Source organism: Vidua macroura, chromosome 25 (assembly GCF_024509145.1).
Source record: "Vidua macroura isolate BioBank_ID:100142 chromosome 25, ASM2450914v1, whole genome shotgun sequence".
Classification (NCBI taxonomy): Eukaryota; Metazoa; Chordata; class Aves; order Passeriformes; family Viduidae; genus Vidua; species Vidua macroura.
Window position 1 is genome coordinate 6,572,328 of NC_071595.1, and position 26,508 is coordinate 6,598,835.

General features: G+C 51.5%; 1 protein-coding gene across 8 annotated transcripts in view; it reads left to right on the plus strand.

Moving 5' to 3' along the window:
- The first annotated feature begins 3,787 nt into the window (after positions 1 to 3,787).
- Positions 3,788 to 26,508, plus strand: part of PUM1 (pumilio RNA binding family member 1) — an 88,681-nt gene continuing 65,960 nt past the window's right edge. For 3 of the 8 annotated variants that reach the window (XM_053998513.1, XM_053998512.1, XM_053998516.1), the window contains exons 1-3: positions 3,788 to 3,902; positions 8,297 to 8,670; positions 24,303 to 24,371. In XM_053998513.1, the coding sequence (XP_053854488.1) occupies positions 8,308 to 8,670; positions 24,303 to 24,371 (432 nt within the window). In that variant the 5' untranslated portion in view covers positions 3,788 to 3,902; positions 8,297 to 8,307. Of the gene's footprint in view, positions 3,903 to 4,189; positions 4,246 to 8,296; positions 8,671 to 24,302; positions 24,372 to 26,508 lie in introns of those variants that run through there. The other 5 variants (XM_053998509.1, XM_053998511.1, XM_053998514.1 and 2 more) reach the window with 3 other exon arrangements.

Here is a 26,508-nt window from a genome sequence, read left to right on the forward strand (position 1 = left end):
CACTGGAGCAGCCCAGCTCAGGGCTGGTCATTGTTTTGTGTCTCAAGGCCGGGCTTTGACGAAACGCTGCCCCAGTGATGCAAATCAATGATGCACTTGGCTCTGCAAGGATTTTTCGGTCAAGCCAGCACACTCTGAAAATATTCTGCATAAAGACCTCAGCAGTTTTTGGCTTGGCTTGGGAAAAATTTACTCAGTCAGTGGATTTTTAATTTTTTTTTTTTTTTTTTTCTGGTGGCCAAGGAAATGTTGGTGCCCTACACAGAGGGAGATCCTCTTCCCTTCAATTTAGCTTTTAATTGTAGGCATCAAATTTGCATTGAAATAAAAGCGTTGGATGTCCCAGGGCTGGGGCCAGCCAGGCCTCCCTGGGGCAGCACTGAAGCCACTTTTAGGAGCCCCCCAACCTGTTTTTTCCCCCAGGTGAACCCCCTGTCCTGTGCAGGTGTCTCCCTTGTGGAGCTGTGGGAAGCTCTGCTCCCAGGAGGATGAATCACGGCAGCAGAGCTGGGTTTGTTTGCTCTTAGACTCCTTCAAAGAAAAGATTCTGTGGTGTTGGGCATCGTGCCACCGGGCACAGCGTCTGGGCAGAGCAGGGAGGGAGGGTCTGGATTTGGCCATTTGCTGGGGATGTGGAATTTTGATGCTCAGTGGATTGAGGGCCCTTCTGTGGGGCACAGAGGGAGAAAGGCCCTTCTTGGGAGTCGTTCGGAGGTGGGAGGACATCAGTCGCCCCTGGAGGTCCCTTTTTTCCCTCTGCAGATGAAGATGCATCCCAGGATAACTTCTGTCAGGACTGCTATGGGGTCAGCCAGGGCCAGGCAGCTGGGGCAGCTCTTGGTGGCCAACGGTGCAAGGAAGATCAGAAGGACATTTCCACCTCCAGAAGGTTTTTCCTGTGGAGGTGGAAGTTATTTCACTGCCTGTTCCTTTCACTCTGGCGCTGAAGCTTTTGGAGCAGCATGTTCTCCCAGTGGGAGATTTTTCCATGGATGGCAACAAGCTGGGAGCTTGGGCAAGGTCTGAGGCAGAAGAGAGGATGGCAGTGGTGGGAGGCAGGAGAGGCTGTGGGAGGGCTGGAGGTGCTGGAGATGAGACCCCCAACTCCCCCTCAGCCTCACAGCTGCAGGACTTCTCCCTAAATCCGTCAAAATTCACTGGCAAATGAGGGTTTGAACCACTCACATTTCATCCCCAGCAGGACTCCTCCCCTCCCCCTCTCATTACACCAGCATAACTGTAATTATCCCAGCTATAATTAACAGAAAGCACGTTTCCAGTGTCAGCAAGCAGCCTGGGTGTGTGCTGAGCCCACCCGGCAGAGCTCTTATCTCTGCCTCACAGCAGAGGGGCAGCACTGCTGGGGACCTCAGGGCCACCGCCAGCAGGACAGCTCAGGGACAGCCAGCTGGGGAGCTGAGGGTAGCAGCTGGAAGGCACAGCATCCCAAAAGTGGCCAGAAGAAGTGCAGGGCCCTCTGTCCCCAGTGAGGACACGGAGTGGGAAAGAACTCCCGAGCTCTCAGGCTTTGCAGCCCAGATCTTTGTCAGGCAGGAGCCGTCGCTGGTGCCTTGTATCAGCCCAGGGCGCCCAGGAGATGGGTGGAACCAGAGGAGAAGGGTGTGCAGACAGATTGAGTTGGTCCAGTGCCCAGATGACACAGTTCCACCGTTCCCGCTTCCACCCCAGCGAGAGGCTGGCCTTGCCCACACCGTTGGTGTTTTGGGGACACTGCATGGGCCCCCACAGAATCATGGAAATATTTGGGTTGGAAAACACCTCTGAGATCATCCCGTCCAACCATTAACGCAGCACTGCCACGTTCACCACAAACCACATCCTCAAATGCCACATTCACACATTTTTTTGAACATTTTCAGGGGTCGTGGCTTCACCACCTGTGCCAATGCCTGATATCCAAATTTTTCCTGATATCCAACTCAAACCTCTCTTGGCACAACCTGAGTCTATTTCCTCTCATGCTGTTCCCTGGGAGCAGAGCCCGACCCCCCGGCTGTCCCCTCCTGGCAGGAGCTGTGCAGATCCACAAGGTCCCCCCTGAGCCTCCTTTTCTCCAGGCTGAGCCCCTTCCCAGCTCCCTCAGCTGCTCCTCACAGGACTCCTTCTCCAGCCCCTTCTCCTCTCCAGGGAATTCAAGACACTGGAGCCACAGGAATGACCCAGAAGAGCTGTGTCCACTTCTCAGCCACACGTGGGTCCCTGCCCAGCGTCACAGCAGAGCCGAGCCCAGCAGAGCCGAGTTAATCCCAGCAGGGCTTGGCCAGGTCACACAAGCCAGGCTGCTGCTGGCCAAAGCCACCTCTGGGTGTCTGTACGAGGCTCGGCTCCAAACCCACCCTCAGCAGGGAAAACCTTTGCTCGCTGTTTATCTTGACCGTCCCCTGTCACGCCCGGCCTGGGGCACCCAGCACCAAACCCTTCAAGCCGTGTTTCCCCAGGTTTTTGGGGGTCGGGGTGAGGTCCTGCTGCCCCACAAAGGAGTGCACGCTGGAAGGGGCGGTGAGGCGGTGGAAACACCCATCAGTCACCCGAGTAGAAAATGGATGCAAGGCACGGCTGGATCCAGCTTCGCACGTGTTTTAATAACCGAGAACCCGGGCTTGAAGAGACTTCTTGTACCCTCATAACCCACAAAAGCTGCGGCTGCGGGGACCCGCCCGTGCCGCGGGCTCTGCGCCCCACGGCCGGCCGGGGCCCTTGGGAACAGCTGCCGGTTCTCTCTCCGTGCAAGTGAGGGCACGTCCCGAGCTCTCCCCAGCGCCGGCTCTTCCCTCCCGCTTCCCTGCGTGCCCCGCCGAGACGGAGAGAAAATATTCCATGAGCGCAGCAAGCGCTCAGCCCGCCCCGAAGGCGCCGGGAGCGCAGCCCGGCGGGGCAGGAGGGGCAGGGGGGCACAGAGGCGCTGCCCCTCGGGCTGCCCCTCGAACATGGAGGAGCCGGGGCAGAACTACCGCTCCCAGCGTCCAGCGCCGCCCGCCCTGCCCTGCCCGGGCTCCGCGCCCGGCGCCGCACGCCGGGGGCTGTAGTTCCCCCGCAGCCCCGGCTTTGTGGCCGGGGGACGTGGGGAAGGGGGAGGCACGAAGGGAGAAGCGCCCCAAAATTGTGTTTGGCTGTTGGTGGAGGGTGAGGAGGCGCCGCTGTGCAGCCGGCGCTGGGTGCCCCCGGTGCGGTTCTGGGATCACCGCTGTTGGGGGCTCGGGGGGACCGGGCTGGGGGAGATTCGGGGTGTCCCGGCTTGGAGGGGCTCAGCGTGCACAAGCTGGGAGGTTTGGGGTGTCCAGGTTGCCCAGCCTGGGGGGCTCAGGGTGTCCCGGCTTGGAAAGTCTCGCCGTGCCCAAGCTGGGAGTGCCAAGGCTGGGGGGACTCGGGGTGCTCAGGCTGGGGGAGCTCGGGCTGGGGGACCGTGTGATGTCCAGGCAGCGGGGCGCAGCGTGTTCAGGACGGCCGGACTAGGGGGGAAATCGGGGTGCGCAGCCTGGGGGGGGGGGGCTCAGCCACATCCCCGCCAGCCCGGCGAGCGCTGGCGGCGGTGCCAGCGCGGGGCTGAAGGCGGGGCCGTGCCCGCACCTCCGGCCGGGGCAGGGGCCACGCTGGGAGGGCGCTGCGGGCTGACCCCAGCCTGGGCAGCGTGGCAGGGTCGGGGCACAGCCGGGGCACGTCCCGGTCCGGTCTGTCCCGGTCGGGTCCGGTCTGTCCCGCTCCGTCCCGTCCCGCTCCATCCCGCCCCGTCCCGGCGGCGCTGGAGCGGCCTCGCCTTCCCGTGGTGCAGCGCGGCCGCGGCCCCGCCGCGCCGCCATGTTGTCGGAGTGAGCGGCCGGGGAGAGGCAGCGGCGAGCGGCCGGGGGGGGCCCGGCATCCGTCTGCATCCGAGCGCTCCGCCCGTGAGTACCGGCCCGGGGCCGGCCCCGCCGCGCCGCGGACCCCCGCGGACCCGCCCGTGGGCGCATATTGGCGGGGGGCGCGGGAGGAGAGGCCCCAGGCCGCCCCGAAGGCGAGCGGCGGCGGGGGCGCTGCGCCGGCGCTCCCGCCCGGCTCCCTGTCGGGGCCGCGGCCTGGGCCCATTGTTAGCGGGGAGGGGGCGCGGGGGGACCCCCGGGCCCCGAGCGCGGCCCCGCGGGCGCTCCGGTAACGGGGACGGGGGTTATTGTTGGGGGGGGGGGCGCGGGCCCATCGCAGCCCTCACCCGCCTTGGCCCGGGCCCGGCCCGCCCGGGGCTGCCCCTCGGTCTGTGGGGCTCCCCCTTCTCCTGGGGAGCGTCTCCCCTTTCTCCTGGACGCGTTCCGTCCCCGGGGGGCTCCCCCTTGTCCCGGGGCTTCAATCCCGGCGGGCTCCGTGGCTCCGGCCGAGGCCCCGCTTTGTTGCCCCCAGGGCTCCGGGGGGCGGTTGGGTTCCTTCCCCCCCCGGTTTTTGGGAGGTTTCGGCGGCTCTGGGGGTCCCTGGAAGAGGAGGGGTCGGGGCTGGCAGCGGGAGGGAGGGTAAAAGCGGACAATCCTTTCAGATGTGCTGGGTGACCCTGGGGGTTTTGTGTGGGTTTTTTTTTTTTTTTTCCCCCCCTTGTTTTTATCTCGCGCTCACGTAACGACAGCCTCGGCCCTTGTGAGCTGCAAAGTTGGAATTTTAAGAGCCTCTCGGCCCAGCCTGAGAAATGCTCTGATTTTTTTGTTGTTGTTGTTATTGTTGTTGTTGTTTGCTTTGGTCAATGTTTAATAACTTTGTTCGGAGCAGAGATTTTTATTAGGCAGATCATGAGTAAGGAATTTCCTTTATTGAGAGGGATGGAGGTGGGCGAAAGGGGGACCTGGGTCCTTTTGGGTTTTAATGCCGGTTTTGGGAATCCGATGGGTCAGGAATTCAGCGCTGCGGCTCCCCAGGTTTTCAGGAAAACCCAGGGATAACGTTAAAAGTTCTGCTAGGCCACACAGCTCTCAAACAATGGCTCTGCTTTCATTTCCAGTGGAACTTTCCAAAAAAAAAAAAAACCCACCCAACCAAAACTACTCCGCTTTGGGGTTGAACTTTTTGGAAACGGCCGTTTTACACCGTGTTAATTTAGCAGTAATCTGTGATTTTGAGGGCGATAGGGAACCAGAGCCGGGAGGATCTGGCTGTGGAGCCGGGCTCTGTGTGCATTAAAGCTCCTTTATTCAGTGTTGTCACCCACCGCTACTTCAGACTCGCAGGGAGATTCCTCCCAAGTTTTTTTGTTGGTGGTGGAACGTCCGATAATCTGCAGCATTCTGCCTGCAGTGACAACACGGAGCAGCTTCCTTTCCACGCCGGGTTCTCATTTCAGCCTTTGTTTGCAAACCCGGGGTTTCACCTGGGAAAAGTTGATCCTCTGTGTTTAGGAAGAGTTTGGGAATGCAGGCGGCTCTGGAGGCCCTGAGCAGCTGCGGCTTTGCGAGTGCCTGTGTAGGTGACTGCCCGTATTCCCGGCGCTCCCGGAGCTTTGAATGACAGGATTCAGCTGTCCCGCTGCTGCCTCGATCGCGGCATTCCCGTAAAAACACGGCTTGGAACTAAACTTGAACTACCCACAATGCTCCCTTCCCCTTTGCTCCCTTTCAAAATGTCGCCTTTGCCAAGTTTTCCGCTCGTGTTTGGAGCAGCCCAAAGAGGAAGCGCCTGGGAGCAGCCTCTCCGTAATCCATTGACTGAGATTTTCTGGACCCTCCTGATTTTTAAGATAACACCTTCATTAACTCAGAAATTAATTAGCGTCTGCAGCCTTTTGAAGGAGCAAAGGCAGTGCGACTTTGTACCTTGTTTCTCACTGGAAATGGGCTTGTCACAATCTATAGATACTGGAAATTTTTTGGTGGGGATTCATAGTATCTTCCTTTGTTTGTTGTTGTTTTTTTTTTTTTTTTTTTTTACAGTCTGCCCTGAGATAACTTGTAACTTCCTTTCGAGGGGCCGCTCAGATTTCATTGCTGCAGTTATACACACCTCAGTTCGATGATAAATGAATTTCTTACCATTAATTACTTAATTTTTTTTGTTCTTTTTGCATGGAGGAGCTTGAGTGCTTCCTGTGGTGTTACTGAAGGATTTTGATACTGTTTGCTAAAGGGAAATTAAGGGGAAAATGCCATTAAACTGAATTGCAGTCTTAAAATCAGTCAAGATTTAGTCATATCGTGTTTTCAGTGTTTTTTCAAGTATGCGGGGAAGGTGGTGATTTCCAGCCTCTTTGAAAGCTGGAGGAGTGAGTCCTGTTGGATGTCCCTGGTATTTAAGTTGTGAGTGTATAAAAAGCCCTGCAGAGTGGCCCTGGGGGCTGTGTGTGTGCAGCACCAAATTATGTTGGAGGTGCAATTAAAACAACCTGATCTCTGCAGTTTTCAGAGTCATTTTCCTTCAGTATTAACCCCATGCTCGACTCGTGGGGCAAACCTGACAAAGTTTGACCAAAGACAGGACTCAGATTTTTTGTTTTGGTCTCCACACCATTAGTAAGTTGTTCTCGGAAGTTGTTTGTAGTAGAGTGTTGTTCAGAGTTACTACGAGGAGCAGGGAGGGAACAGAGCCACCTTTCAGGCCCTTGGAGCCGCTGGCAGGAGCAGGGCCAAGCTCTGCAGCCACCAAGGTCCAGCAGTGAAACATCCCGGGGCTGCTCTGCCAGGAGCTCCCCGGGGCTCCACCACCCCAGTTTCATCCTCAGCACTCTCTGTGGGGCTGCAGTTAGGTACCTCAAGTCATAAACTGTTAATCTCTTGAATAAAGATTAATTCAGACTAGCCCATGCTGTTAAAGATGAATTTGGCTTGTTGTGAGAGTGTTACATAACGGGGGAAAGCACTTTGCTGTTCACACCTGTAGCGTCTTTGTTGCTCTGATAGTCCTGCCTTAAAATAACAAACTTCTGTGGTTTTGTGCTGCTGGAATATTATCAAAATATTTGGGGAATAGGAAGTTATTGAGTTGCTGTCAGCTTAATATGCAGGTTTTCTTCCTGCCTGCAGATCATTTGGATGCATGCAAAACATATGGGATATTTCATTTATTGGGGTGGTCAGTGCTCTGGGTACTGGAAATGTGTTGGAGTTGTCCAAACTTCCCCCGGTGCCATCAACAGCGGGACCAGCAGTGCTGGCTGTGCCTGCTCTGGAAAGTTCTGCCGAGATCCCAGCTCCCAGGTTTGCTCTTCTTTCTCCAGGGAATTCCATAAAGCATGTCCATGGGTTTTACTGCCTCCTGAGTTAGCAGGGAGGGCACACGAACTGTACGAGCAGAAATCCAGGATTTTAAATTCGCATTGAAAAACAAAACCAAACCAAACTGTTGCTTTGCTGCTTTGCACGTCTGAGGGAATACTTTGGGATACAGTGGGATACAGGGGGCCTTGAGTGTTTATACGGCTGGAGGACCAGGCCTCTTTTGCCTGGTGTAAAGGGACACAGCAGGTTCTGGTGGCACTGCCCTCATGGGGTTTTGGGGGCTTTTTCCCAGCAGTTTCCCAGTCAGTGTGTTGTCCCTGGCAGAAATTGCCATTGTGCTGGTGCTTTATGTGCATCCTGAGAAGATCGTGCAGCACTGAAAGTGGGACTTCTGCGGGTTTTCAGTGGGATTTCTGCGCATTTTCAGTGGGATTTCTGCGGGATTTCTGCTCGTTTTCAGTGGGATTGCTGCGCGTTTTCAGTGGGATTGCTGCGCGTTTTCAGTGGGATTTCTGCGCGTTTTCAGTGGGATTGCTGCTCGTTTTCAGTGGGATTTCTGCGGGATTTCTGCTTGTTTTCAGTGGGATTTCTGCACATTTTCAGTGGGATTTCTGTGGGATTTCTGCCCGTTTTCAGTGGGATTTCTGCCCGTTTTCAGTGGGATTTCTGCGGGTTTTCAGTGGGATTTCTGCTCGTTTTCAGTGGGATTTCTGCACATTTTCAGTGGGATTTCTGCCCATTTTCAGTGGGATTTCTGCCCGTTTTCAGTGGGATTTCTGCGCGTTTTCAGTGGGATTTCTGCGGGTTTTCAGTGGGACTGCTGCGTGTTTTCAGTGGGATTTCTGCACATTTTCAGTGGGATTTCTGCGCGTTTTCAGTGGGATTTCTGCGCGTTTTCAGTGGGATTTCTGCACATTTTCAGTGGGATTTCTGCGCGTTTCAGTGCTGTTTTAGCTGCTGGGTTCACGGAGCGAGTGAGTGTTGGAGGAGTCACTTTTGCCACAGTGATGTTCCCCTGCCAGTCACAAGATGGGTGTGTTATTTAACGCTCCAAGCTGCAGCTGGGAGGATTTCATGTGTCTTTTCCCTCTCTTTCCCCCTTGTCCCCCCTGCAGGTGTTGGTGGAATGAGCGTAGCGTGCGTTTTGAAGAGAAAAGCAGTTCTGTGGCAGGACTCGTTCAGCCCCCACCTGAAGCAGCACGCTCAAGACACAGCCAACCCCACCATGCCTGTGGTACTGACATCTGGCACAGGCTCGCAGGCTCAGCCACAGCCAGCTGCAAACCAGGCCCTTGCAGCAGGGACACACTCCAGCCCCGTGCCCGGATCCATAGGAGTGGCGGGGCGCTCCCAGGACGACGCCATGGTGGATTATTTCTTCCAGAGGCAGCACGGGGAGCAGCTCGGGGGAGGAGGCAGCGGCGGCGGCGGCTACAACAACAGCAAACACCGCTGGCCTACTGGGGACAACATCCATGCAGAGCATCAGGTAGAAAACCACTCCCAGCTTTCCCAACTCAGCCCTGCAGCCTTCTCAGGGATGTTTTCATGGTGCTCTTCTAAAGCTGGAGCGGGTTCTGGGCGAGTGGCAGCAGTGGTGCTGTTTGTTTTCTCTTTTCAGGGTGGCGGTGCCCTGGTAGCTCTGAGCTGAAAGGTTTCTGCTCTTGAAGGTGTTGAAACCCCAAATCCCAGTCCACCCCCCTGTGATAGTCAATTGCATGTTTACAAAATTCATCGCTCCCTTTATTGATTTTTTTTTTTCTGATGTGTGAACCAGCATAGCTGTGACTGCTGCTGCTGCTGCTGCTTTTCAAATCTGTTGCTGTAGTTAAATAATTCTTATGTAATAGTATTACAAAACTGCCAATGCACGTAGGTTGGGCTTTTACCATTCCCAATATTGGAAAACACAGGAGTGGAAGTTGCTGGTGGTATGTTTGACTGGGTTTCTTTGCTTTGGGGTTGGGTTTTTATGGTTATCATGTACTGGGGAAGGTGGTGATGATGTGTGTAGCTGAAGTGAGAAGAGCAGCCTTAAGAGTGTCACCAGCCAGTGGCTTCAGGAACTTCTTAGAGGCACTCAGTCTCTAGAGGGGTGGTGGGCCAGGCTGTGTGCTAGTGGTGTTTACTAGAAGTCTTTTCAGCAGTTGCATTGTCACTGGTGCTGCAGTTAAACGAGTGGCTGACTCACTCCACTCTGTCTGTGACCTGGAGCTCACTCATCAAAGACACACGAGTGCTTCCTCTCCGAGGCAGCAGAACCCAAGTGTAAGCACATTTTAAAGCAGAATGATCCCCACAAATATTGCCAGGGCAGCAGACACAAAGCTTTTGCAACCTCTGTGAACATCTCCTGCCTCCAGTTTCTGGAATCAAAGTGGCCAAGCCCTGGCTCCTGTGCTGTGCCTCCCCAGGGGATGTGTTGCCAACCAGACCTTTTAAAGGCAAACATTACAGGGAATTTTGCAGCCTCACCGAAGGCACTGTGTACGTCAACAAACAAATAAACCCAAGTGCCCTGTTAATGTGTTCTGGAAGAAAAATCACATAAAATACTGCAACATGAGCTAAAGAGCTAGAAAAGTATTGTTGTTATTCCCTTATGGAGAGACGTAGTATTTAGGTATCAATTCAGAAGAAATAACTGCATTAATCAGATGTCATTTTTCTCTTTATTATCCAAGTTTTCAGTCACTAACTGTAAAACTTGCTTCAGCAGACATCAGTGCCAGAGATCTTAATGTTTTAAGTTCTGAAAGAAACCATAAGCAAGAATTTCTTCCTGCAAACTTGTAGGTTTTTCAAATCAAAGCAGCCATGGAGTCGTGGGGTGGAGATGCCTGGGCAGGGCCTGCTATTGTTTGGGCATTTTGTGGCAAGATGACTTCATGAATTAAAATGATGTCATAAATTCTCAATCCTCTTTTCCTCCAGCTCACACTTTCATCCTCCTTTTACTGCAAATCCCTGAAATCAAAGACAGCAAAACTCACTGGAGATAAGGGGGGTGGGGACAGGGCACTCCAAGCTCGCAGTCATTAAAAATTCTGCTGGTATTTGAACTTTTATTTCTTTAATAATGGAAAGACTGAAACTTTCACTCAAACAAACAAATCCTGCCTGTTCCAGAGGCTTGTCCTGTTGTCAGCAGAAGTGTTGCTCAGCTTGATTTTCTTCAGTAACTTCTGGAATGAAATGATCCTAATAAATGAACCACTTAATGAAAGGAAAGCTCATTAACTTACGCTAGTTTAAATGAACTTTTCAAATCCAGTTCCTGTGTTGTCTGGCAGCAGGACAGTGGTGAGAAGGTTGTGTGGACAGATCCCACCTGCAGGATGGAGCTCCCAGATGATTCTGTGTGAATCTCAGTTTCCCCTGTGAGCTGTGTGAGCTGAGGCTCAGGAAATACCCACCAGGCCAGAATGAACGTTGGGGTTTTTATCTGTTCTGCTTCCTGCTGGCTGCTGCACTCTGATAAATGGGGTGCTGCCATAGTTCCAATGCTTTTGCATTCAGTGCTCCTCTCCAAACCAATCTTGGTGTCTTAATTTCTTCCAGGTCGGCTCTGAGGTGGGGCACTAACCCTGTTCTCCTCAGTCTTGTTTGATACTGGGTGCTCCAGTGATTGATGGGCACTTTCAGCAGAGTTTGGTGCTCCATCCCTTTTCCCATGGTTCTCTGCTTGCCTCAGGGTTTTACTCCTGGGAAGCAGAATGCAGGATATGTGTAATCCTCACACTGCCATTCTTCTTGACTTCTTGGCCACCTCCACATCTGCTGCTTAAATTATAAATTCCTTGGAGCAAGGACTAATCTTATGCATGCAAAATGATTTAATTGAGTTTGGGTTTAGCTGGGGTAGAATTGAATTTGGCCTGCAAGAACAGAAGTGGAAGGAAGTGCTGGGACATGCAGGGAGGTAGGGAATCATTAGGGATGTCTCCTGACTCTGTTTCTTCTGGATGCACTTTTATGACTGTACTTTTCATTTTAGACTTTCAGAGATGGTTCACTGAGGGCCCAGCCTTGAAGACTGGTTAGGAAACTCAGTAGCTGAAAGATAATGGGAAGTCAGAAAAAAAGTAATTCTAGGCTAATATAGGTTAATGTCTGCCTAGAGCTTGGGAGGTCGTAATTAAAGGTAGAAGGATTTTAATTGTTGAATCCCAGATTCTTTTTGTTGCCTGTGTAGACAGACGTGTGTCTGTTGGTGATAACACTGCAGTGGCTTGTACCAAATGATGCCATTTCATGGTGGTATTAAACAGCCAGGAGTGCTGTGAGTCACAGCTGAGCTGCAGTATCCTGATTTTCCATAGGTTTCATTGTGCTGTTCCTCCTGGTCACTTTTCCTCCTGGCAGCTCTGGGAATTGAGCTGAGAGTGGCTTTAGCAGGGGTGGCTCAAGGGGAAGTTCCTCCCAGGGAAGGGGGAGAAGCTCCTTCCTGGTGGTGTCCTCTCCTTGTGAGCAGCAGGAAGATGCTCTGTCTGTGTTTTGCTTAGAAACTTTCTTTTCCTGTTGCATTTTCCCCTGCTCTTCTGGAAGGTGTGTTTGGGGCCAGGTTTTTATATAAAATGAAGCAATTAAAGATGCCCCTGTCATTTCACAAATTTAGGTGTCAAAGCTTCACCATCCACACAAAAAACTTGTGCTGATAAGGTTTTCTTTGTCCCTGCAGACACTGAAGTGGTGCTGGATTCAGACTTTTGATTTCCTGACTTGGTCTCTCAGCTCTCCTGAGCAAAATCCCAGCTGTTTGCAGCTCCAAATCCTTAATCACCAAATTTCCATGGAAGACACTTAACTGGAAATGTTTCTCTTTTTATCCACAAGAAGCAGCAGGATGAGGTTGAGTGTCAGGTCCCCAGGAATTTGAATATTCGAGTGAGCAGGTTTAGGCTGCCTGATGCCTGGTTGCTGTTGGGCAGAGCATTAGCCTGGCTGCAGGAGGGTGTTTGTGTGCTGTTTATCCTGCAAAAACCACGGGCAGGGAGCAGGACATCACCTAGGGAGGGCACAGGTGAGGAATGGCCCGGGTTGGGTCTGCCTTGGTTATGAAAGCTTGCACAGATCTCCTCACAACCCCAGACAGCCTCTGCTGCTCCTGGGGGCAGTGAAAAGACACTCGGCCTATTCAGCTGGGACAAGTTATCAACACTGAGCAGGTTTTTAGGAAAATTGGCTGGGTTTTCTTGGCTGGGGTCTCCTGTGGCTCGTGTGTGTGTGTGTGCTTGAACTGGAGTGAAGGGAGAGGTCTGTGGTGGTGTCCCTCTGGAATTGCAGTCACTGGATATACTTGGACTGTTGGAATTGCACTCGGCTAGTGTGGGAGTTGCTCGGTAGAAGCAAATGATTTTAGGCATTTGCTTTCTCTCACAGCATGTTTAATTAATAATTGGAGACAATAGAACTCTGCAGGAATGATCTTGTTGAATGTGGGGAATTTTTCACATGGAGTTGGTGAAGAATAATCAGTACAGCAGGGCTGGGACTGGGGTTTCTGCTCAGTTTTGCCTTTTGGCAGTGTGGCCATGTGAGTTCTTCACTGGCAGCTGGATTCAAGCGGAGGCAGGAGGAAATTCTGGCAGCTGCCCTCGTGGGGCACAGCTCCTCCAGCCAGGCTGCTTCCTGCCCTGGGAGCAGCTGGATCTGAGCACATTTGACAATGCTGGCAGGCACCATGGCCAGAACTTGCCTGGAAGTTAGGGCAAGAGCCTCTGGAAAGGTCCTGGAAGCAAAGGCAGCCCTGGTGTTTGTTCTTCCAGAGGGAAATCCTGCCTAAGTGGTGTTTAACTCCTTAGGACTGAGATTTTGTCCCATCCCTGGAAGTGTCCAAGGCCAGGTTGGAGCAACCTGGGACAGTGGAAGGGGTCCCTGCCCATGAGCTGGGATTTGGGGTCTCTTCCAACCCAAACCATTCCATGATTTCTGATGTGCCTGGGGATATGTGCTCCAAATAATTGGATGTGTTGTCTGTGCTGGGGTTGAAGGCATGGTGTGAGTCCCTTGTCACACAAACCATGTGACAGCACCTGTGGCTCAGCTCTTGCAGGTGGTTTCTGACCTCTGTTTCATTAAATCTGTTGAGTTTTCATGGGAACTTCCTTGTGTCCCAGTGAACTGCTCAGGGCTTTCCTTTCCCTGACACTGAAAGGGCTGTGCTAATTTGATACCCAGGCAATTTGAAACATAATTCCTTGCTGAAATGAAATGTCTGGTTTGGCTGATCTGTTTCACAGAGATTTCTCCATAGTGGACGGGTAGCTTGGGAGGGGAACTGGAACATTTAATTTGGTTTTCTGCTTTGTGTTGCTCCCTAAAAATTTCTCCTGCGGCAGAAGGAGCACAAGTAGATTGGCTTAGTTGGATATTTCAGGTGGGAAAATCCTTGTGATATACAGGGGAGAGAAAACACTCTGAAACATTCAGGAAGATACTCTGAGACTCTGTTTCCTCTGAATGCATGGATTTTACTGTTCCTGATGGGCAGCTGCAGATAAGATTGTCCACTTGGGATTGCCCAAGTGACCTGGTGTTGAGATTTCTCCGTGGTTGTTGCTGTTCTGCTCTGCTTCCTTGTCATGGTGCTCACTCAGGAGGAGCAGAAACACTTTCTCATTACTGAATTCACAAATTTCAGTGCTTCCAGAAGACTTCAGCTATTTCAGTGCCTATCTTGTACCAGTGTGCTTTGAAAAGAGGTTTATTACAGAACTTGTCCTGCTTGTTTTCTCCTCCCCTCTCCCCAACTTTGCTCTCCCCTTAGCAGCTCATTTGTGGTTTGCTGAGTTGCCCTGACCTCCTTGTGCTTCTGCAGAGCAGGGTGTAATCCTGGGAGCATTTTTGTAAATGGGTGAAGTTTTACAGGGGATCTGAGCCCCCCAGTCCATTCCCAGCCCCCCCAATCCATCCCCAGTCGCCTGTTCCTCGTGAACTGCCACAGATTCCAGCTGCTGATCAGCAATCTCCTCGATGAAGAGCTGCTGCAGAGCATTGTAGTAAAGAGGTGTTGCAGAGCATTGTGTCTGGCTTGCCTGGCTCAGAGAACTCCCTCTTAGGTGTATCAGGGACGGTTTCCAGGCTGTTTTCCCCGAGTGCTGATGTCAGGCTGAACAAACGCTCCTTTGTGCTGCTGCCATGTGATGCTGCTCCCTCCCCTCGGCTCTCCTGTTACTCCTGCCTTTGTTAGGGATAACTTCTGTTCCAGGGCAGTTGTTTTTATTGGGAACATCTGGCTTTGGTTGTCATTCTGAGGTGAAACTCGACTGTTGCTAAACCCTCAGCGAGTCCCTGTCAGGGTGGCATGAGGGCACTCTCATCTCTTCTGACAGAGGTGCCTTGGCACTGCAGTTAAACACTGCTGCATCCCTTCTCCACATCTTTTCCCCTCTGAATTTAAACCTGGGAAGGTCGGAGTAGGGCTGGGAGTAAAAGGAAGAGCCTCCCCAAGGTCAGGTCTTAGCATGGCCCCAAACCCACAGATCCAGGCACACACCTGGCGTGCAGAAGATGGTTTTCCCAAGGTATTGCCAGCTCCAGCAGGACAAAATTACAGTTATTTCTTCCCTAATCCAGTATTTTTGAATCCTGCACCTCAATATGTGCCTGAGACGTGGCAGGGTAACCTAAATTCCACATTAATGAAGCGCTTCCCTGGGTGGATAAAATGGGAGGAAAAACATAATTAGCTGAGGAAGGAGAGCCCCTCTGCAAGGCTGCCTCTGCTGCAGTTATTTCTGTCCCCTGAATCATTAATCAGCCTGGCCCCATGCCAGGGAAGGCATTAGCCAATCTGCAATTTCAATGGCTTTTTGCTTCCAGTGCTAATGGTAGTAGCAATTCTAACCATGAATCCTTTACTACAAAAATAGTAGTTAAACCACCTAATCCTGTCTAATACTTGTGACTTCACATTCTTTCTTTACCCACTATTGTTATGGGAGAAGGCTAAAAATAGGGCAGTAATCAGTTGATGGAACAACTGTATTTTAACCCTGGCTCTGGTTGTCAGTGGCAGACCTGTTGTGGAGTGTGTGATGCTTTCCTTGCTGGCAGCTGGGACATGCATTTCCCCTCTCCTGGGTGCTGGACATTGGCTGAATGCACTCACATCTGGGATTTTTTGAAATAACCTCCTGTATGAGCTGTTCAAACTCAAGCAGCCTCCCCCAGCTGAAGGAGGATTTGTTTTCATCTGAAATTTGTAAACTTTTAGTTCATTTAAAGAGTTTAAACAATTGTGAGTATATAAATCAAAGTATTCAGCTGTAGTTTTTTGATTCTCTCCTCTCCATGCTAAGGATGTTTCTCGGTTTTGATGATTTTTGTTCTTCCTGTCTTAGTTCTAGTGTTCCTGTAGTAATACTGACTCTTTTTTGAGGGATGTTTTACTAGAGAAGTGTTTCGTTGGAGTTTTTTTGTTAGGTCTTTTTAATTGCAAATTGAACAAGTCTTAAAATATAGAAGCCAAATGGATGGAAATATTACATTCCCACTTGCAGAGTGCACGGGAATTAAAAATAAATATCCAAGGAATAATCACTCTCTGGAGGTGCTCTAGGTAAACTCCTGGCACATACAGATAGGGAGAACTTGGAATCTCACCTTGTTTTCTCACAAACAAAAGAAATGCTGTTGGATCTTGCAGGCCAGGTTGGAAGGAGATTGGAGCAGCCTGGGACAGTGGAAGGAGTCCCTGCCCATGGCTGGAACGAGGTGGGCTTTAAGGTCCTTTCCACCCCAAATCAGTCTGGAATTCTGGGATCTTGGAGCTGAGAAATCAGGGCGTTTGTCTCTCCAGAGAAGTACAATAATGATATCATTTCCCACATTTCTCTGCAGTAGTGGAGGAGCAGAACAAGAGAGATCCCCCAGCAGGGTGGGAGCTCCAGGCCTGTGCAGAGCTGAAATCTGGGAGGCTCCTCCAGGCCCTCCAAGAGCTCAGCCAGCAGCAGGAGAGTCCTTCCCACCATTTGTGGTCCCAGCACCCTTCCCTTGCCAGGACTGCAGAGAGGAGCTGAGCCCAGGATTCCCTGTGGAAGTTTCTGTGGGATTCCCTGCAGTGTCTTTGCAGGGCTGAGGGCAGCACCGGGCCCTGTAATTGACTGCACATCAAAGGATCACAAAAAAGTGATCCATTTGCATGTTCCAGCTTCAGGAATCGCTGGCTTTGCACCTGCCTCGGTGGGAGCAGATCCCTCCTGGCCAGGAGGGGAACTGGGGAGAGCAAAAGCTCCAGTGTGAGGGAGGGAAGATGGAGCCTGGGCTGAGGAAGGGCTGGGAAAAGGGAATGGGGCCAGGGAGTGGGAACCTGGAGAGCTGGGGCTGCTGGCAGAGGTTTGCTTTGGTTCCCCTCTAAGAGAATTGGCTAAATAGAAACAGATCATTAAACCCTCTTCAGTCACTTCTACCCCCAATAAATACAGGTATTTGATCTATTTAATGTTCAACATTAAAAAAAAAATCATAAATTTGGCTTCACAGTGCACTTTTAGAGGCAGTTTAGAGCATCACTAGAATATTTCTTAGCTCAAATATTTATTAGCAAATATTTTTTAGATTCTTTTTCTCCAAAGGAATTTGTAGTTAGTTTTCTGGTTTTTTTTCCTCCTATATGCCAGATTGTTTTATTTCTTTGTTTAATTCCACTTGCCTTTTGCTTCCTGTGAAACATCTTTTGGATAAGGAGGAAGAAAAAGAATCCTTTGGGGTTGAGAGTGAAATTTAGCCTTGGATAGTTTGGCTGCCTGTCTGCCCAGGTGAATGTAAATTCCACATAAATGAGGATTCCTTAATATATAAAAAACTGGTGTACAGTCCCCTGGGATACCTGAAATGCGATACAGCCCTGCACTTGGAATTTCTATGTAAAGGTCATTTTAGCAACCATATTTGCTTAATATAAGGTGCAGTATTAACACAGATTGTTGACATTAATATTTACCTAAAATTACAATTCACATGCTTTGCTGGTTGCACTCAGGGCGTGAAAACCCCCTTGGATTGTTCTAGAATAAAAAAATACAGTCCTGGAAATCTGCAAGGTAAATTCCCTGTTGTTTTCATGCTAATTTGTTGGGGCTTCAGCTCAGTGTTTGGTAATCAGGAGGACAGTTTGGGGCCCTGGCTGCTGTTAATTGACCTGAGTGCAGAATCCCTTTTGACAAGTGCCATTCCCCGGGGGCCTGCGTTCGCTGGGATCCCCTGAGCTGGAGCGTGCAGCACCAGCAGTGCCCTGGCTCCTGGCAGGAGCTGCCTGCGCTGTGGGGCTGCTGCAGGTTTGGGGAATCCTGGGATTCTGTGGTTTCATGGAATCTCAGGTGGGTTGGTTCAGAAGGGACCTTGAAGTTCATCCCACCCCACCCCTGCCATGGCAGGGACACCTCCCACTGTCCCAGGTGCTCCCAGCCCCAGTGTCCAGCCTGGCCTTGGGCTCTCCAGGGATCCAGGGGCAGCCCCAGCTGCTCTGGCAATTCCAGCCCAGCCCCTCCCCACCCTGCCAGGGAACAATTCCCAATTCCCAAGATCCCATCCAGCCCTGCCCTCTGGCACTGGGAGCCATTCCCTGGCTCCTGTCCCTGCAGGCCTTGTCCCCAGTCCCTCTGCAGCTCTCCTGGAGCCCCTTCAGGCCCTGCAGGGGCTCTGAGCTCTCCCTGGAGCTTCTCCTCTCCAGGGGAGCACCCCCAGCTCTCCCAGAGCTCCAGGGGGGCTCCAGCCCTGGAGCATCTTTATGACCCTTTTGCTGTGTTGCAGTTTTTCCCCCAGGGGACACCAGGGCCTGGTTTGGGGTGCAGTGTTAGAGCTGCACAGGAGGGGCTCAGTCCCAGTCCCTGTGTGTGGGTTGTTCCCTCACTCTCACTCTCCAGGGTGATCCAGGCCCTTCAGTGATGTCTGTGATGAGCATCTTAGTCTTTGCTCTTCTGCACGAGATAATTTGGAAAACTTAAGTCCGTGACAGGGTGTGTTTAAGGGGCTTGGAGACAGGGAGAAGTGTCTGGCAGGGTTTGTGGGGTGGTGGGTGAGCAGCAGGTCCCAGCACACAGAACATCCTCACCTGCTGGCACTGTGCTTTGTGCCTGTCTGGCCCAGCTCCATCCAGTCACAAGTGTTCAGACACGGACAGGGGCTGCTGTCTGGGTAGCTTTGGCACAAGGAAGACATTTGCTTCTGAGTTGTTGTCACTTCAGTTTTGTGGAGCTGAGGATGTCTAATCTTATTTAAAAGGAAATAAAGTGCAGTTGTCCTGTGTGAGGTGGCTGCCTGACGTGAATGAGCTGCTGGGGGGGGCTGGAAAATCCCCGTGAATGTGTTCGGTTCAGAGCTGCTGAGCGGCTCCTCTGCAGTGTGTGAGGTGTGAAGTGGCCATTGACCGCGGGAGAAATCGGTTTGGGTTGTTGCAGTCTGCAGCACAGGAGAGCTGAAAGCATTCCGTGCTTTTTGTCCTCCTGGAATAGGATTGGGTGTCTGCTGTTGGAATTGTGAAAGGCCCCTGGAGCACCAGTGTGAGGCCAGGGGGGTTGGGAGGATCAGTAGGGTGAAATGCAGGATCCTGCCCGTGGGTCACCACAACCCCCAGCAGCTCCAGGCTGGGGCAGAGCCTGGAAAACTGGGAAAGGCCCGGGGGGTGCTGGTGACAGTCTGAACACGGACCCAGCTGTGCCAGAGGCCGCTGCCACCTGGGCTGTGTCAGCAACAGTGTGATCAGCAGGAGCAGGGCAGTGGCTGTCCCTGTGCTGCCACTGCTGGGGCACCAGGACAGTGACAGGAGAGACACTGAGGGCTGGAGGGAAAAGGAAAGGGAGCTGGGAAGGGGCTGGAGCCCCAGGAGAGGCTGAGGGAGCTGGGAAGGGGCTCAGCCTGGAGAAAAGGAGCCTCAGGGGGGACCTTGTGGCTCTGCACAGCTCCTGCCAGGAGGGGACAGCCGGGGGGGTCGGGCTCTGCTCCAGGGAACAGGGACAGGAGGAGAGGGAACGGCCTCAGGCTGGGCCAGGGCAGGCTCAGGGTGCAATCAGCAGGAATTTCCCCATGGAAAGGGTGCTCAGGCCTTGGAACTGCCCAGGGGGGGTTTGGAGTGCCCATCCCTGGAGGTGTCCAAGGAATTCCTGGAGGTGGCACTGAGAGCTCTGGGCTGGGTTCAGGGTGGGGACCAGGCACAGCTTGGACTCGATGGTCTCAGAGATCTTTTCCAGCCTCAGTGATCTGGGAGAATGAATGAGGTTTGGAGGTCTGACAGAGAGGAATTCGCAGTGAGGAATCCAGCTGTGCCTCAGGGATGTGAATGAGGAGTTCAGCTGTGTCTGTTGGGTGTGCACTGGGAATCCAGCTGTGTCTGTTGGGTGTGCAGTGAGGAATCCAGCTGTGTCAGGTGTGCAGTGAGGAATGCAGCTGTGTCTGGGTGTGCAGTGAGGAATGCAGCTGTGTCTGTTGGGTGTGCACTGGGAATGCAGCTGTGTCTGTTGGGTGTGCACTGGGAATGCAGCTGTGTCTGTTGGGTGTGCACTGGGAATGCAGCTGTGTCTGTTGGGTGTGCACTGGGAATGCAGCTGTGTCTGATGGGTGTGCAGTGAGGAATGCAGCTGTGTCTGTTGGGTGTGCAGTGAGGAATGCAGCTGTGTCTGTTGGGTGTGCAGTGAGGAATGCAGCTGTGTCTGTTGGGTGTGCAGTGAGGAATGCAGCTGTGTCTGTTGGGTGTGCACTGGGAATGCAGCTGTGTCTGTTGGGTGTGCAGTGAGGAATGCAGCTGTGTCTGTTGGGTGTGCACTGGGAATGCAGCTGTGTCTGTTGGGTGTGCAGTGAGGAATCCACTGGGAATGCAGCTGTGTCTGTTGGGTGTGCACTGGGAATCCAGCTGTGTCTGTTGGGTGTGCAGTGGGAATGCAGCTGTGTCTGTTGGGTGTGCAGTGAGGAATCCACTGGGAATGCAGCTGTGTCTTGCTTTGTCCCGTGAGGTGAGAAGTGGTGCAGAGCAGGGGCTGGATTCCGCCCAGCCTCGGGAAGTGCAGTGATCCCGTGGTTTTGCTCCAGTTTCTCGGCGTGGCCGTGGTGAATCTCACTTTGGGATGTGTCCTCCCACCGGGCAGGCAGGGAATGATTTCTGAGTCAGTGGAGTGGCTGGAGCTGGAGTGTGTTACAGTGACACACATTCCTGTATTAGTGTGGAAATCCTTCTTCTTGAATGAGATTTACATCACCCCTGAGTGCATCCACATGTTCCCTGGTGAGGGGAGGGATGTTCTTGTGCATAAACCTACTTTGGAACTCGTTCCAGAATGTGGTGCTCATGTCTTGATTGTGAAGTGGGGTTCTGTGGTGTGTGTGAGCAGAAGGGAGGAGCTCTCTCATCCTCGGGAAGGCAGCAGCTGGCTCCTGTGAGGATGTGCACTCTGCATCCTTTCAGAGGCAGCGCCTGCCTGGAGCAGGGGCAGCCTTGGGGTGCTGCTGGCTGAGAGCAGCGGGAGTCAGGATTGCTTGGATCACTTCCCAAGGGATTGGGACTCCAGCTGCCCTCTCCTTGTGTGATTCCTGAATATTGTGGAGCTCACCTCTCCCTCCCAGGATGTCACATCAGATCCAGATGTCAGGGCATCGCTCCCTCGTGCAGCCGATTGATCCTGACATTGTCTTCTGGATTTCTTTCAAATCTCTGCTCCAGTGGTGAGCCACATTTTCTGGTCATCAAATCTCATCGGTGTCAGTGCTCATCTGGGGAGAAGTTCTGTCTCTGTGGACCTCCTTGTTGCTCGTGTTTACACCATCCTGCCTCTGCTCTGTGCTCCTCAGAGCTCAGGGATCAGTAACAAGAACAGATCCTGATGAGGTGGAAGAGCGGCTCTATTGTTTAATGGCCATTCCAGAGGAATCCCTGACTCCTGGAATGCAGAGGTGTTGGAAGTCATGGCTTCGGCTTTGTGTTCTGCTGTTCCAGACACTTTGTTCTTCAGGGAAGGAAAAATGAAGGAGCCCTGGGATATTTGTGTGCAATGAGGTGAAAATGTGTTGCTGTTTAACATTAGAGGCACTGAGAAATGGGAAAAGGATCCTTTGGGTGCAGTCTTTGAAAATCAAATAAATGGATCCAGTGATTAATGAAGGTAAAGAGACTGTGTGAGTGAGAGAAAGAGCTGGAGAATTGCTGTTTATGGACACTTTGAGATCAGAGTGACCAAAATCAGGCACAAAGACCTGCTTTAGAAAATGCTTTTATCCATATTTGTTAGGATTCTTGAAAGAGAGATGATAAGGGATGTGAAATATCCGTGAATGAATAATTTCTTCATTTCCCCACATCTGATAGCTGATAGAGAAGGCTGGTTTTATTTTCTGCTTTTTGTCATGGCTGGGGTAAGGGACACTGGGGCAGGGGATGGAGGCAGCCTGTTTCCTGTGGCATTGTCCTGTTGGAGCGTGCCCAGGAGCCACCAAGTCATCTGCAGGGCTGGAGCACCTCTGCTGAGAGAACTGGGACTGTTCAGCCTGGAAAGGAGAAGCCTTTGGGGTCATCTCACTGCGGCCTTCCAGTGCCTGCAGGGGAACACGAGAAGGGACTGTTGGCAAGAGCCTGGGGTGACAGGAGGAGATGGCTCCAAACTGACAGAGAATAGGTTTAAATTGGATATGTGGGAGAAATTATTCCCTGGCAGGGTGGGGAGGAACTGGGATAGAATTCCCAGAGCAGCTGTGGCTGTCCCTGGGAATGTCCAAGGCCAGGTTGGACATGGCTTGGAGCAACCTGGGACAGTGGGAGGAGTCCCTGACCAAGGCAGGGGTGGCACTGAGGAGCTTTAATGTCCCTTCCTGCTCAACCCATTCCATGATTCCATGTTGACCAAATCAAGTAAAAATACCACTTAATATCCTTTTGGATTTTACTGGGAATGTAGTGATTGGATCTTTGTAGCAGCTTTGTTTTGAGGTTCCCACAGCTCAGCACTCACCCCTGGGAGATGATTTCTTTTGGGGAAGCTGCTGGACACACTCGGAGCAGCCTTTGCGTGGCTTCTGTGGTTTGCTGGGACATCACTTCAGCAGCTGAGAGTTCACATCACCTTCTGAATCTCTGTGCAACTTCTCTCAGATGTCTGATGGAAGTAACAATTTGCTCTCTGCCAGCTTTTGTGGTTTGGCACATCTGGAGGTTGCAGCACTTTCCATGAGTTCAGCTTGAAGTGCTCCACAGAAGAATTTGGTCCCAGTGACGTTTGTGTGGCACCAGGCAGCTGAGCTGTGTCAGCTGCAGAGCAGGGATGGAGCTGGCAGGGGAGGAAAGTCCTTGGGGCTGCAGTTTTGGGAAGAGTTTCACTCGGTGTTGGTGGCCCATGTGACAAATGTCACTGCAAAAGGTGGCAAGGCTGAGGCAGAACTGAAAGTAACTGAGCTGAGATACAGTAACAAGAGATACCTGATTTTTAAACCGGGATTCTGAGCAAGTGACCCCTGAGGATTTGCAAATTATGTAAATATCTATTAAATAATTCAATAATATACCACTAATCTTTTGCAAAGTATGATGGCCACAGGATAGAAGAATTTAGACTGGAGGGGATTTCTGGAGGCTTTCTTCCATCTGATTCTTAGTTGAGATCTACAGAATATTGTCTTAGTTGAGATCTACACAATATTGTCTTAGATGAGATCTACACAATATTGTCTTAGATGAGATCTACAGAATATTGTCTTAGAATAGAAATAAAACACAATCCCAAGGTCTTGGTCCTGCTGGAAGTGGCACTGCAGTATCAGAAGTCATGGTTAAGGTCACTGATGGTGGTGTAATGTTACAGTGCTGGTCACTGGTGGGCCATGAGCATCTAAACAATTTTTGGGATTTTTTTTTGTCCTGTAACTCACCCACCAGGTATTGCTGAGCTCCTTCCTTGGCCTGGGAGGGCTCTGTGCAGAGCCAGACTAAACCCTGTGTGTAAACGTGCAGCATGCTGGATCAGTGTGGGCATTACTCATTTGAAAGAGCTGAGCAGAGAGGTGCCTCGGCCCTGCTGGGCTGCAGGGAGTGTGTAAACACTGAGTAGGAGGGGAGTTTGTGCTGCTTGTGAGGGGTGTTTGGGGCTGCTGGGACACTGGAGAGGGGCAGGGGAGGGCAGGCACCTGCTCCCAGTCCCAGCACGTGCCTCAGCTGCTGGGCTTTGGCCTCGAGTCCAGAGTTGGGGTTTCTTTTGGAATTTGCTTCCTCGTGTGTGCTCAGCGGCTGAGATTTGGGAATGAGAAGCAGGAGAAGGGTTCTCCTGCATTTTCAACAAGCCCAGTCCATGTCAGGTACTGATCCCTGCTCTGGGACAGGGACAGCAGCCAGGGCATGGCTGGAGCTGGGCCAGGGCAGCTCAGGCTGGAGCTCAGGGAAAGGTTCTTCCCCCAGAGGCTCCCCAGGGAATGGGCACGGCCCCGAGGCTGCCAGAGCTCCAGGGATGCCCAGGATGGGGTTGTTGGGGGTCCAGGAGCTGCATCAATGATCCCTGTGGATATTCCAACTCAGGATTCCCAGGGTGGGATTTCTGGGGGTCTGGGCAGGACCAGGAGCTGGACTTGGATCATCCTTGTGGATCTGTTCTATGCTTCTGTCAACTTATTTATCCAATAGTTTCAAGTTTATGCTTTATTTTTCTGCTCTAAATGACTCAATTTTCATCACATCAACGTTGTTTTTTTTCTGCTTCGTGTCTGTGTAACCTGGATGAAAATTTGCCAGGTTTATACAGGAGATTTTTCTTGATTCCCACCTGAAATGATGCTGGCTCCTCATGCCTTGACTCCTTCACCTGAAACCACTGTGAAATATGAGCTGAGACAGTTGTGTTAGGCTTTGTGTGTCTTAAAAGTAATTGCTGGTTGTTCCTTTCGTGTGCATGTATAAATCTAACACACAGAAATAAATCTGTGTGTAATAGTACATGTGTGTGTAAAATAATGAAAGTATATAAATGTTGTAGCTGCTGGGAGTGTTAAAAGTAAGTCATCCTCTGGAGCTCCATAACCTTGTTACAGGCTCTCATGTGGAATGCAGCTCTCAGTCTGGAGCAGAAAAATGGTTATAAACTGTGATTATAGTAAAAATAACAGCAAAGAAAAGCATTTCCTCATGGCCTTTTCTCCCCCATCTGTGGATAGGTGCGTTCCATGGATGAGCTGAATCACGATTTCCAAGCGCTGGCTCTGGAGGGACGGGCTATGGGAGAGGTAAGTGAGAGGCCTGGAGAAAAAAATCCATGTTTTGGGAGGGGGAAGACATGAAACAGCAACTTTTTGAGGCTGCTGGGACGATTGTGATGCTGAGGGTTCTCCGTTCTGCCTGTGAGGTCTGTCTGTGTGTGTGTGTGTGGTTGATCCAACCCCAAACCTGCCAGGCCCCAAAGCTGCCGGGCTGGAATCCATCTCGGAGGGAGGAACAGTTCAACTTCCACCTGTTGGCTCATCCAGCAGGAGAGAGTGGCTGGACAACAACAGCTCGAAATCCGGCTGGGGACAGGTGGCCCAATCCTTGGAGCAGGTTTATTTTGGGATTCACTGAGCTCAGACCTCGTTGTGCTGTGGGGCATTGTCTGCTGCTCTGTTTCCAGTCCTTTTTTTTGGTTCTTGCAGAAAGGCCAGGGCTGTGTTTAAGGTTTGGAGTAACTGGGCAGGGTGAGCCAGGGCTGCAGGAGGGATAAGAGCAGGGCACAGATAATGGGCCTGCAGCTGGAACTTGACAGAGCCCCAGCCAGAGTTAATTAATTTAATCTCTCACAGCAGCAAGGAGGTGGCAGATTTAGGGGGAAATGCCCACTGATTTTCTTGGAAAAAAGAGAATTTATCTGTTTTTAGAGTGACTTGAAAGAATAGCTTGTTCCTGTAGGTTCCTGGAAGTTGGATGGAGAGACTTCTTTGCCTTGCCTGTTTCCTTTTGCCTTTAGTGAGGCAAAGTGGAAGGACAGAGGAGAAAATCATGTCTGGTAGGAGGATGTTCATGTGTGGCAGCTCAGCTTGATGCGAGTCTGATGCTCCTCTCAAGTTCAGACCAGTTTATTTCCTCCATGTTTAGTCCATCCTGTCTGTTACCCAGTGCATGAGCCAGGTGTAAAAAATAAAAACCCCTGGAGCCCTGAAGTTGCTGTTTTGGAGAAAAGAGCAAACCAGGGCTGTGGCATGGTGGGATTCATAGCAAGGTGCCCTCTCTCAGGTCAAAGACCTCCTTCCTTCTTCTGTCCCTGCTTTCCTTCTCCCCCTTTCTTTCTCCCCCCTTCCTTCTGTGGAAAACCATAATCCAGGGTTGGATTTTGATTTGACTTGAGAGGAAAATCCGTTTCTCCAGGTTGGATTAATTTACCCCAAGACTGTTGACTAAGAGGAGGTGAAAATGATTTTCAGAGGAGCAAAGCTGACATTAAAAACCTGCCTGAAGCTGCTGCACAGCAGCTGCCGTGCTCCATGTGCAGCTTGCCTGTGGAATGCTGGGGGTGGGAATGTTCTGAGGAGATGAGTTTGTGACACCTCATTTGGGCAGGAGGTTCATTCTCAGAGAGGGAGCCCAGGCTGGCTGGGAGCAGGTTCACAGCGAGCACAGCACTCAGCTTTGCTTGTCAGGACACAAGGTCACGGAGCTGGAACGCCTGAAGGAATTCCTCAAAGTGCTGAGTTCTCCCAGCTTTCGGTTTGTTCAGGCATTTCTGAGAGGAGCGAGTTTGGGTTGGTGTTTTGGAGCTTTGCCTTCCAGTCATGACTCATTTTTTTCCCCCTTCTTGTAACTGTGATGCAGAAAGTTTTGGCAATGGCATCCTTTTGTCACTGGGCTTTTCCACATGCTGGAATGAGCGGGTTTTTCTGGGAAAGGTGACATCTCACCCTTCTCTTTCAGCTAAACCACTGTTTCTTGTTTCTCTTGGGGTTTTTCTCCCTCAGTCTCACAGTTTCCATTCTTCACCCATTGAATTTTCTCTGTATCTCTCCAGGGCTGATTTCAGGAGATCCCACAGGATCTGATTTGGCTTTCAGGTCCACGTGAAAAATCTCCTGGATTTTGTGCAGTTTAGATGCCTTAACAAGGCACTGGTGGTTTCCACCCCTTCTGCTCCTGGAATGAGAAGGAAACTTGGGGAGAAAGTCAGAGAGTCTGAAATAAATTGATAATGGAGAAAGATGAGGAAGAGCATTTCTGCATTCAGTGTTAGATTTCTTTTATCTTCTAGTTCTCTTGCTCCTTGTTAAGCACCGTCGTAATTTCAGTGATTGAAGGAGTTTGTGAAGACATCAGAGCAGTTTTTTAAAGGGCACTATCAAACAGTTAAATCTCTTATCTATCCTGCTCTCAAAATGTAGATAATACTTGGAGATCAACAGA